This window comes from Pipistrellus hanaki (genome assembly GCF_964339955.1).
Source record: "Pipistrellus hanaki genome assembly, chromosome: 1".
In the NCBI taxonomy this organism is placed as follows: domain Eukaryota; kingdom Metazoa; phylum Chordata; class Mammalia; order Chiroptera; family Vespertilionidae; genus Pipistrellus; species Pipistrellus hanaki.
Window position 1 is genome coordinate 8,928,008 of NC_140503.1, and position 12,028 is coordinate 8,940,035.

Consider the following 12,028-nt stretch of genomic DNA (forward strand, 5'->3'; position numbering starts at 1 on the left):
CCACCTCCGCTGGGCATGCCTTTCTATTCACTGCAGCGTAGGTAGCAGAAGGCGGGATGCTTTACAAACTCCCCTATTCCCAGTTTCTAGTTGTGCGTAGTGGGCACTTGATAAGCGTTTGTCAAATGAGATGGATAAGAGGATATGCAAATGCCTCTTCCATGGAATTGTGGGAGGAAAGAGGCGGAAGGTTGCATCGTGGCCTAGTTTCTCGTGGCCCAGATGAGGATGCTGAGGCTCACGGGGGAGAAGTGGCTCTCGCGAGGCCATACAGAAAGCTACTGGAACAGCACCTTGAAGGCCTAACTCCACTCCCCTCTCCTCTTCCCCCTCTACCCCAGCCCCTCCTAGCTGCACGCTGACCTGTCTCTAGAAGCACGTGCCAGGCTAGATGACAGGTTGTATGGCTGAAGACAGTGACCATCTGCCCGGCTGGCATTGAGCATCAACCCATGAACCAGGAGGTCACGGTTTGATTCCCAGTTGGGGCCCATGCCCGGGTTGTGGGCTCGATCCCCAGTATGGCATGTGCAGGAGGTAACGGATCCATGTTTCTCTCTCCTCATTGATGTTTCTCTCTCTCTCTCTCTTCCTCTCTGAAATCAATAAAAATAAATATATATATGTATTTTAAATAGATAGTGACCTTGGCTCACCACCCCTCTTACCCGCATATAGAATTCTCTGCCCTCATTCCCAGACTTGATCTGGAAAATGTAGTAAGCGCCGGGGTAGCGGGTCGTGGCTTGCATTTGGAAGATGTCGGCAGGAACGGAGCGCACGGACACCACGTCCATGTCCCGGTACAGGATGGTGAAGGGCTGGTCTCTGCAGCCGGTGTTCTCGGCGGGACACATGCAGCGGCTGTGGAGAGGGTGGATCGTGTGAGAACGCGGCCAATCCTTCCCCGGGGCTGGTTGGAACTACTTCCCCATTTAAAACGCGAAAAGGAGGCCGCCCCGTCTTTGTCTCCCAAACGTGGTAACTGTAGACGCCGCTGTCCCTGCCTCGCATTTAAAACCTCTCCGGCGTGTAGGCGAGCGCTCTGTTTCCTAGAGAATGGCCCGTTCTGGCCAATCAGATAGTCTTGTGACGGGCGGTATAACCCGGAGGTGTCTGGTTTTCGGAGTACTGGACCATTCTCAAATGCAACTCGCATCTGTCAATGTGTTCGGTCAGGGAAATGTGCCACCATGGCACAGCCCTTCACGTCCCAGCCATAACACTCACTGGGAATGTTACTTCTTGTTTCTGTACAGAAAACAAGGAATTCTCATAGTGAAGAAACCAAGGCCACTCCAGCCTTGTAGCCTCTGCACATGCTGTTCCTTCTGCTCTTCCACTCTCTGTCCCGTGAACATCCCCTCACCTTCCCATTCCAACTCCAACGTCATTTCCTCAGAAGGGCGTGTAAGCTCCCAGTCTAGACCGGGTCCAACCTGGTCTTCCATTTCCCCACTGTCTCCCCTCCCCGTCATAGCACCTGTCGCAGCCTGCAATAGTGCACGCCTGTGTGATAAGTCGTCTAACGTCTCTCTCCTCCTCTACGCGAAGAGCAAAACCCAGGGCACCCAGCGCTCTGTCTGGCTCACAACAGGATCTCAACTAGCACCTAAATGAATGTGTGGAAGCATTTTTAACGTTTTGTTCTTTGAGGCTGCATCGAAATTGCCAAGTCAAGTGTCCCCGGTGCCTCACGGCCACATTAAAATGTCACGTGTCACACGAAGAACGGTTTCCTGGAAGACGCTGGGAGGAGGAAGGGATGGGTCCCAGCTGAAGAGAACCACAAACAGCTGGGAGCGGCGGCACGGAGCGGAGATCTGACAGGCGGGGCAGATCCGTCTGCGTGGCAATGGCAGCGACGCCTTCCGTGTGCAGACAATGTGTGCGTGAAGGCCGGGAGGCGGGAAAGCCGGGGCAGAGGTGAGAGCGTGCCCTGTTCAGGCTGGCAGGAGAACAGGACGCCTGGGCAAGGAAAGGACCTGGAAGAGGTGGCCGGGGTCTGACTGCGCGGGGACGTGGAGGCAGGGGTCACTGGGCATTAGTGGTGGCCCGCTGGGGGCCCCACCGCCACACCAGCTCAGGGCGGCCAGCTGAACCCGGTCCATTTCCAGGCCACAGACAAGGGCAGCCTGGAGAAGCCCGGGGAGAACCGGGAACGGAAGGCTGTAGGAGTAAGTAACCCGAGCTCAGCTCTGCCGCAAAGGGCTCTGGGACCAGAAGTACGAGACTCCTCTGCAGAGGGCTGCTTAGAAGCACAGCTCTGAGCAACAAGGGGGATCATGTGAGAACGTGGTCAATCCTCTCCAGTTGCTGGAAAGGAGCCTGTCCCTGCTTTGTCTTCTTTTGTTCTTTTTACAAAATTTTTTTTTCTTTATTGATTAAGGTATTACAAATCCTTATCCCCTCCTCCTCCCCCTCCCCCCCACAGCCCCTCACTCATGCCCTCACCCCCCTGGTGTCAGTGTCCAATGGTTAGGCTTATACGCATGCATGCAAGTCCTTTGGTTGATCTCTCCCCCTTCCCCCAACCCTCCCCTGCCTTCCCTCTGAGTTTGGACGGTCTAATTGATGCTTCCCTGTCTCTGGATCTGTTTTGGTTCATCAGTGGATGTTGTTCATTATATTCCACTAATGAGTGAGATCATGTGGTATTTATCTTTCTCTGCCTGGCTTCTTTCTTTTGTCAGTGTCGATCAGAGAGGGAAGCACACTGCTAAGCCAGGGCCTCCTCTGAGATGCTGCACCATGGGCGTGCCCAGGGCATCCCAGGGTTAGGGCCGGGCGTGGCTCAGGGTGGTAAACATGTCACCAGCAGAGAGGAGGACAGAAGATGCGCATGCCTGTGTGTGTGTGTGTGTGTGTGTGTGTGTGTGTTCCTGAGGAGGAACTGGGACAGTTAAATGGGGACTAAAAGAGAAGGAACTCCGAGGAGCCAATACACACACACAGAAAACCGCTGTCTTGTGCTGTCAGCTGTAGAGGTGGTCTTCCCTTTAGTTCCAGCCCCAGCTCTAGTGTTTGCATCTGGCGAGCTAGTGAACAGCGAACATCACGACACTGGGAACGCGATTAAAGGACGCTAAGTACCCGGGTGCTGAGAACTTTCTGGTGACAAGGCCTGCTCCTCGCTGCTCACAGCACAGTCCAGGGAGACTGCCCATCTCCCCTGGGACCTTGTTGGAAAGCCAGGCCCTCAGGCCACCCCGAGCCCACTGAGTGGGGGCCTGCCCTCTACCATGACCACCAGTGGGTCCAACGCACAAGACATCGGAGAAGCCCAAGCAAGAATCCCGTGGATCCAGAGCCAAGCTGTCAAAGGGAAAGAGAGTTCTCTGCCTCTCCTCTTGGTCAGCCCCAGGAATCTTCCTGTAGCTCTGGCATGTGTGGGGGAGTGAGTGAGGGCTGTGTGCTGTGTGTGCGGCTGGGGGGCGGGGGGAGGCACAGGTCCGATCCCCTGGCAGGTGCATTCCCGCCGCACTGGCACCCCCGGACCAGGCCCCTCACCCACGTCCCCATTTCCCAGGGGAAGCCACGACTCACTTGTCGCTGATCTGAATGTACGGCTCCTCACAGCGGATGGGGTCGATGCACTTGAACCCCCCTTGCAGATTGTAGCAGGTCTGCTGCAGGGTGCACGTGTGGTTTCTGTGCTCGCACTCGTTGATGTCTGAAAGGCAGGGCGGAGGAGAGGCTGAAGCAGGGCGGTGTTCCCAGGTGCTGGCCCTGGGCCAGGGGGAGGGGTCCCTGAGGGTGGGGGCTGCCTGGGTCTGACTGCAGAGCTGCCCTGGCCTGGAGGGCAGCCCCTGGCCCCCTGGGGCTACTGAGCACTCAGAATGTGGCTGGGCCACGTGGAGATGTGCCCTGGTCAGTGGAAAAGAAACACGAGACTCCGACAACTTATTATAGTACAAAAGAACGTAAACTGTCTACTAATAACTTGTATTTGGAGCACATGTGGGAACATTTTGGATATATTGCATTACATCAAATGTAGTCTTAAAATTCATTTAACCTGTTTCTGTTCACTCTTTTATTTTTTTAAATATATTTTATTGATTTTTTTATAGAGAGGGAGGGAGAGGGATAGAGAGTTAGAAACATTGATGAGAGAGAAACATCGACCAGCTGCCTCCTGCACACCCCCCACTGGAGATGTGCCTTCAACCAAAGTACCTGCAATCAAAGAGCCCTTGACCGGAATTGAACCTGGGACCCTTCAGTCTGCAGGCCAATGCTCTAGCCACTGAGCCCAACCGGTTAGGGCTCTTTTCACTCTTTCAATGTGACTCCTGGAGAAATTTAAATCACATGCCTGGCTCCCATTTGTAGCTCATGTATCTGCATTGCTTGGCACTGCGATGGAGAGTTCTTGCTGGTGTTGGGGCAAGGGTGGTTCCAGAAGGCTGAAGTGGGTCAGCCACTCAGCTACCCACCTCCCGCACCGGCCCCAGTGGGTGGAGCATGGGGCTGGACATTGGGCAAGTGCAGGATCTGAACAAGACCCACTCCCGACTCAGCACGGGGTGCTGGCCCTTTGGGGACCTAGCAGTCAGATGTGTGAGGTCTCCCTGGCATCCACTCTCTAGGAAGTCAGTACAGAAAGGTTGGCCAGGAGGCCCCCAGGGGCCGTGAGAAAGCCTGGGCTCGGGCTGCTCAGGTCACAAAATGTCCTCATTAGGTCGGGAGCAGCCCTCGGGGGGGCCGCAGATCTGCCCAGGGAGACAGGACCAGCCCTTGGTGGGTGCCACCTCTATCCGCAGAGTTCACTTACAGACGTGAGAGTGGTCATGTGCTTTCTGAGGCCAAAGGATGCGTCCCAGGGCAGGAAGGCACCAGCCCAGGCACCCTGCCCAGAAAGTGCCCCTCTGGGAGCCACCAACACCCGCTCATGCTCTCACCCCTGACACCTTCCCAAAGCCGCACCAAGTCCCCAGGGGAAGACATCTGAGCCAGCCCCACCGCACACCCCCCTCCACCAGGCCCCTCTGGCCGGCCTTACCCTGGCAGCTCCGGTTGTCGTCCAGCAGGATGTAGCCAGGCGGGCAGGAGCAGAAGTACGTGCCGGGCTGGTTCACACACTCGTGCTGGCAGAGGAACTCGGAGAAGCTGCACTCATCCATGTCTGGGAAAGGGGGAGGGGGGGGGGAGAGACAAGTTACACCTGCTGTTATAATCACAGACTCCCTGGAGGTGGGAGCTCGGTGGCCGTCTACTCCCGCTTCCACACTCCCGGACACATGACAGCCTTACTGCTAAGAAGCTGCCAATTTGCTTCTTGAATACTTCTGGTGACGGGGAGCTGGCTACCCACTGAGGCGGCCCATTGATAGACGGACAGCTCTGTTAGGAAAGGATTTCCGGCAGGGAGGTGAACTCTCTCTCCATCGAGCTTCCCACTCCCTCTGCCTCTGGCCCCGCTACGCGGCTGGCTCCTTGTGCCCTGTGGGTAGATCTACCCTCCATCTCTGTCTGCTCGAAGGGGTTTTCTGATTACAGAGCTCTTCCTCAGAGCCCAAGCATCACTCCCTGGGCCTGGTCTTTAGAAGGCCAACTTGATTAATTGTCCCAAGTTGAGAAATAGCTTTATTCCTAAAATCACAACTAAAAGGGACACATCCAGAAAGCCAGGGAGTGTCCATTATATCAAAACTTCACCATGTCCAGAAGCCTCCTTGAGAGAGAAAACGCTCGAGTGGCTTGGGGGGGCGGCCGGCCGGCCTCCCTCGGGGGCCTCGGGCCTCTGAACCGGAGGCGGTGGCGGTGGCTGCCGACGCAGGCACTGCAGCGCAGCCAGCTCTTGGTCACACACGGAGTTTGGCAGCGAAGCCCCTGTTTGGGCGTCATTCAATCAACAGGCCAAAGAAAACATGTTTTCATTTCATTTGTTGTTTCCCGAAAACTTGCTTTCACGCGTTTCCCCCTGTGACATGTCCTCGGATTGCTCTGGAACTCCCAGGCCGCTGATGGCTGGAATCACCCCGAGCGGCTGTCAGCCAATGAGGAGCCTTCTCCACCATCGGAGAATCCGGGTGTTACATGCCTGATGCCTCTCACGGCCTCCCAGTCTCTCCCGGGATCTTCAGGTGACGGGTTAGGAGCCAGCAGCACTGGGATGCTGATCTGAACGCTAACGCATGTGCAGGCAGATGCGCTTCTGCCATGGCCCCTCCCGCTCCCGGGGAGCCTTGTCCTAGTGGAGTCCTGTCTTTGGCCCCGCCCATCAGAACAAAGTGGGTGCTCACTCTTCACAGGCTCCTGGACTGCGTACATGGCTCCCATTTGTGGCCCCCATTCTGTCTCTATGGCCAGCAGTGCTGTGGAGATTTGTCACTTGGGGGTGTTGGGGTGAGGCAGGCCCAAGGAGGCTGAAAATGGGTCGGTGTGTAGACTTGGTGCAGACCTTCAGTAGAAGCAGTAGCAGCCCCTGGCGGTTCCTGAGACTTGCTACAATATTATGTACCAGGCACCAAATGAAATGCTTTACCTGCCTCATCTGATTTCGTCCTCACCTCAGCCTATGAAGGTGATACTATAGTAGCCATGTTTTACAGAGAAAAAAAAATGGAGGTTCGGTAACTTAACTCAATTTCCAGATAATGACCAACCAGTGTAGTGAGGATCTGAACCCAGCCAGCCTCCAGATCCTATACTTGTCAACACCATCCTGTAAGGTCTCCCTGAGTCGATCATACTGGGGACTTAGGATGGACGGATGTGGAGAGTCCTGAGGTTGGAGGATATCCCACAAGCAGGGTGAGCTTCCCCGGGGCAGCAAGGGGCCGTAACAGACACACTCAGGGTATCTTAGGGTCTGCAATCCCCAGGCCGAAGAGCTGAAATACAAGCCCAGTTTCTGGCAGGGAGCATGCATGAGGCCCTTTTCACTCATCCACCTGAAAACCCACTATGGTTTCCGGGACCAGCTGGGCTTCCCCGATCCCCGAGGGACGAGGGACATGGATAGGAAGGGACTGGAGCCGCATGGAGGGGCCACACTAGCTGTGGTGACAGTGAGGGTAACGTTTCCTGGGGAGAGTGTTTGGCAGAGAAAGGGGGTAAGTGGAAGAGACGGGACATAAATTCCATGTCACATGCTATCCGAACCCAGCCCTAAAGCCCTCAGTGTCCAGGGGTCACGGTCTCTCTAAGTCTGAAGAAGTTGGCCATTTTAGGTGAAGCTAGGCAACAGACAATCCCTGCCAAACCACTGAGGGGGTCAAGTGCTGGAAAAGACGCTCAGAGAAACACGTGAACCTGTAATGACACTTAGCCACACCGACATATCTCATCCTGGCGACCACCCCATGAGGGCGTTTGTTTTTCAATGAATGAGGAAACTGAGGCTCAGGGAGTGGCCCGGCCAGGGAAAGCACTACACAATAGAGCCAAAATTTGAACTCGGCTCTGTCTGGCTCCATCACACCACCTCTGTGGGTGGGAATACACCTCTGTGGACGTGCAAGCAATTCTAGAGACACAAATGGCCCCATCTCCCGATGCTAACCTTCCCACCAATTAGTTCCTTGGCCCTGATGCCCCAAAGAGTGCCATGCGGGAAACTGAAATCTAGGAAGAAAGCAGCTTGTCACACCCGAGGGTATTTTATTACCACTTCTGAGCTGACATTTAATCCATGGAAGGCTCCCTGTCCCTGCCCTGGCTTTCCTGGCCCCTGGGAGAGGTACTCGTTTTTCCAGGGAACTCTGTCCCCAAACACTGCAGTCTGAGTGGAGTTCTCACACGGTCCCATCACGACCTGGGTCAGCTCCTGTCACAGTGAGACCCAGGATTAGGAAACGCTCCATCCTGCCAGACAGAAAGGCTTTCACACCCTAGACCAGTGGTTGGCAAACCAAATATCGACAGAGCCAAATATCAACAGTACAACGATTGAAATTTCTTTTGAGAGCCACATTTTTTAAACTTAAACTATCTAGGTAATTAAGTTATTAGGGTACTCCTAAGCTGGCCTCTGCTAAAAACTCAAGGGGCCAAAGAGCCGCACATAGCTCACGAGCCACAGTTTGCCGACCACTGCCCCAGGGCATGGCAGCCACTTGTTTTGAAAAATACAGAGAAGCATCATGAATTCGACCTGTGCTCATTTACAAGTAATGATGATGCCAAAAGTGTTGGAGCTTAATTCAACATTTACCAAACAACAAAAACAACAACAACAAAAATGAGGGTGGGGGACGGAAAAGAAGGAAGAACAAAAGGAAGAGCTGTGCATGGCTCTGTGCAGGACACTAATGAATTGGAGTTCGATGTGGTTCCTGTTTTCAAGGAGTTGACAAGAGTTTACAAGTTTCTTATTACAAGAAATAAGAAGAGAATTAGGACAGAATCCACAGTCTAGCATGGGCAGAGAATCAGCTTCTCGAGCTTGGAAGGAATTTATAAAAGGCTCAACTAAGCCGCCACATCTATGTTCTCACAAGTTAAAGGCTCATTCATTTACTCTTCAGTCATTCATGCATTGATTTGACAACTACTTATTTCATGCTTGCTGGGTGCCAGGCCTGGAGCTGGGCACTGGCTATCTGTAGAGATTTTAGAATTTCACAGTGTTTGCCCTTACATACATGATTTCATTCTCCCCACACACCCCTTCTGACACGACCATATGAGATATACTGCTGTTCCCAGGTCACTGCCCTCTGTCAGCACCGTCTGTGCTATCCCTGGGGCTTGAGTTCAGTGCCGGGTGAGGACAGAGACCTCAAAACTGGGTGCCCCCTCTCCCTCTGCACCCCCATCTCAGACTCTAAAAGGTGGCTCCATTGGTTTTTGCGTTTGGCCTCACGGCCACCTTTCCAGAAGTGACTCATCCCTGTGTGGGGTGGTTGTGTCCCAAACTGGAGATGTTTCTGGGAAAGGAGAGGAAACAGCTGGGGAGGAAGCCCTGGACCTCCACCCCCCGACCCCTGCGCCCCTAGCACAGGTGGAGACCTCCGGGACTAAAGAAAACCCATTACCGCTGCAGCGCACTCCGTCATCCTCCAGTTCGTATCCCGGGTCACAGCGGCAGATGAAAGAGCCGTAGGTGTTGACGCAGGTCTGCACACAGGGGTTCTCCGACGCACACTCGTTCACGTCTGTGGAAAGCCAGAGCGCATCACTGACCGTTCCCAAACCACAACACAGGGCAGATCAAATGGCAACACAAGCTCCTGTGCCTGGGAGGCCAGGTCTACAGGCAGCGAGGCTCTCCACCTGGGACCTGTCAGGCTGAGAAGTCAGCCCCCCCAACGTGTTCACTGAGGAATCAGGGGCTCCATCCATATGTCCCTCTGGAGTCCCGCAGAGGGAGGGATAGAAACAACACATATAGATGTCCTACACACGTGTGTACATGTACATATTTATGCCTCCTAGGAAGTCCACTCTCCAAGGTCACCAACAGGAATTTCTAGGCAACCTCTGCTCTTTCCTACTACATGCCACATTCCATTCCCAGAACTCTCCCCTCATCCCCTCTGACATGGACATTTCAAGTAAACACACAAGTGGCTGTGACAATTCTAATGATGACTCTACTTATTATTGCTATGGAACAAACTGTGCCCCTTCCCCTCTCCCCCCACTGCCCCTTTCCCTCCGGCCAAGTTCACATTGAAGCCCTAACTTCCTATGCCATGGCTTTGGGAGCTGGGACCTTTGGGAAGTCCTTAAGTGTAAATGAGGCCCTAAGGGTGGGGACCTCCTGAGGGAATTAGTGCCCTTATAGAAGGAGACACCAGAGACTTGCTCTTGCTCTTGCTCTTTCTGCCAGGTGAGGATTCAGAGAGAAGTTAGCCAGCCACAAGCCAGGAAGAAAGCCCATGAAAGCCCCTGGCCATGCTGGCCCCTGATCTTATATGTCCAGCCTTGGGACCTGTGAGAAAATAAAGTTCTGTTGTTCAAGTCCCCCAATCTATGATACTGTGTCCGCCCGCGTCGGCTGAGACAATGATGCATAAATAACATCACGGATAATAACGGGACCTCACATTCACTGAATCCTCACAACAAAGCTGCTTTAGGACCACGGCCCCGCGTTACAAGTTCAGTAGGTTACAGAGAGGACCACAAGAGGCGTAAGAAAACTGTTAGGGATGATGGGATGTTCATTATCTTGAGTGAGGTGATGGGTTCACGGGTGTATACATGTGTCAAAGTTCATAAAATCACGTTCTTCGAACCGTGCAGTTCACTGTGCGTCAATTATACAAGATGCTCACGTTTGTTTTAAGGCTGAGAGATGTACCCAAATACCCAGGCTAACAAGGGTGCAATTGTAACTGGAACAGGAGTTAAAGGTCTTTCCATAAACCCGAGATTCCTTCTGCACAGCTGATGGAGTCGGGGAGGGGGACTGGGGAGCCCCCTCCCGCACTAGCCTTGCCTGCCCCGCTTAAAGCTCACTCTCTCCCATCCTCCTTACGCCAGTGACCAGAGTTCCAGCCGAGGGAACTTCTGTCCTCCTCAAACGTCCCGGCAACCCTCTTAAGACTCTGAATAGAGATTTGAGTGTTTTCAGAGTCAAAAGCCTTCACAGTGAGTAGCTTTGAGCAGCTTTTCTTAAAGGGGAGGGATAATCCCATGCCCAGATACTTCCTGCTTCCTGGAACCCCTTGGAGCATTTTAGAGAAAGAAAAATAATAGTTGGCCATGCAGGGTGGGTCCAGTGAGATGCGTGTCCCCTGGTGCCCACGGGGGTTTGGAGGCTCTCCGCCTGGGGGCCCAGGAAAACGTGGTGGCGCCAGGCTGTGGAGGGCAGGTCCGGGCAGGACGGCGCTGGGGAGCACGAGGGCTGGCGCTCGTGGCTTCCAGCCAGACGCTGGGCACATGGAGATGAGCAGGCGTCAGTCCCACCCTCCCTCTCAGCTGTTTCTGCGGAGCAGCAGGACCCAAGGGATCCTGCCCCGGAGCCCTGGCTGCCCTCTCCTGCCGGCCCGGGAGCCACATGTGTCCTAAGCCCTCTGGGTCCCGGGGGAACAGACTGCACCCGCTCCACTGCTGGACGGGAGGGCCGGGCCCTTGGTCTCTGCTCAACTCCGCCACCACCTGGCTGTGGCACCGGCCAAATTGCTTCACCTCTTGGCTCCTTGATTTCCTTGTCGGTGCAGAGAGCCACAAACACCTGCCCTGTCTCCCTCGTTAAGGCCAGTGCTGGGATTCAGTGAAATGAACAGATGGGACAATGTCCCGTGCAGTTCGGAACATTCGTGTCACCAGCGGGCCCAGCTGATGCAACATCCCAGTGGCCCAGTGCCCGTGCCCAGGCCTGGGTGCTGTGCCTGCTGCCAGACTTGGCACCGCCAGGCGTATTATCTGCTCCTGGTCACAGGCCCGGCCCTGAGAGGCTCAGGACACATGGCACTTTGGCCTCTGCTGCGCCGGGCTGTTCCTCAGGGGGTGTCGGGTGCACCAAGCCAGACTCTAAGGGGAGGAGGGGGGGAGAATGGGAGACCTGGGCTGGCACGTCCAAACCCCAGCCTTGGCATGGAGACGCCTGCATCTGCCCTGAGCTGCTTATCACAGCAGCGAGGGAGCCAGGCGCCTGCTCCTGCTCCAGGGACAAGGAAGGGCCTTGCTCTATCGGCCCCTGGACCGCCCCGTCTCCACTCCCAGCAGAAAATGACCTCTGCTGGCGAGAGGAGACTTGCTGGAACAATCAGCAGAGCCAGCTCTGGAGGGGAGCCTTCCAAAGAGGCCAGGATCGCGCTCTTTTCAGGCTGATGCCTTCCTGTTTACCCAACGATTTAGATACGATTAAATGGAGACATAATATCCTCCAACCAGCTGGCCGGGAGCCCGCCAGCCAGGCCTCTGGTGGTGTGACAAGGAAATGGGCCCTGCGAACGCTGGTGGCAGCTCCAGACAAAGACCTCATTCTGAGTCCCGGCACTGCCTCCACCCTGGCCGGAGCAGCTGCCAGGGCCCGGAGGCCCGGCCGGGGGCTGGGGCGGGCGGCCAGGCCGGGCGGGACCTGCGCTAATTCCTCGAATCTTAAATCCCCCATTCATTTCCTGAGCAC

General features: G+C 54.9%; 1 protein-coding gene across 2 annotated transcripts in view; it reads right to left on the bottom strand.

The window, feature by feature from the left end:
- The window catches only part of FBLN5 (fibulin 5), a 69,898-nt gene that overhangs the window by 6,328 nt on the left and 51,542 nt on the right, over positions 1 to 12,028 (bottom strand). For both annotated transcript variants that reach the window (XM_084879326.1, XM_084879327.1), the window contains exons 7-10: positions 8,985 to 9,104; positions 5,006 to 5,128; positions 3,547 to 3,673; positions 669 to 864 (exon numbers count right to left, since the gene is read on the bottom strand). In XM_084879326.1, coding sequence (XP_084735452.1) covers positions 669 to 864; positions 3,547 to 3,673; positions 5,006 to 5,128; positions 8,985 to 9,104 — 566 coding nt within the window. The remainder of the gene's footprint in view (positions 1 to 668; positions 865 to 3,546; positions 3,674 to 5,005; positions 5,129 to 8,984; positions 9,105 to 12,028) is intronic.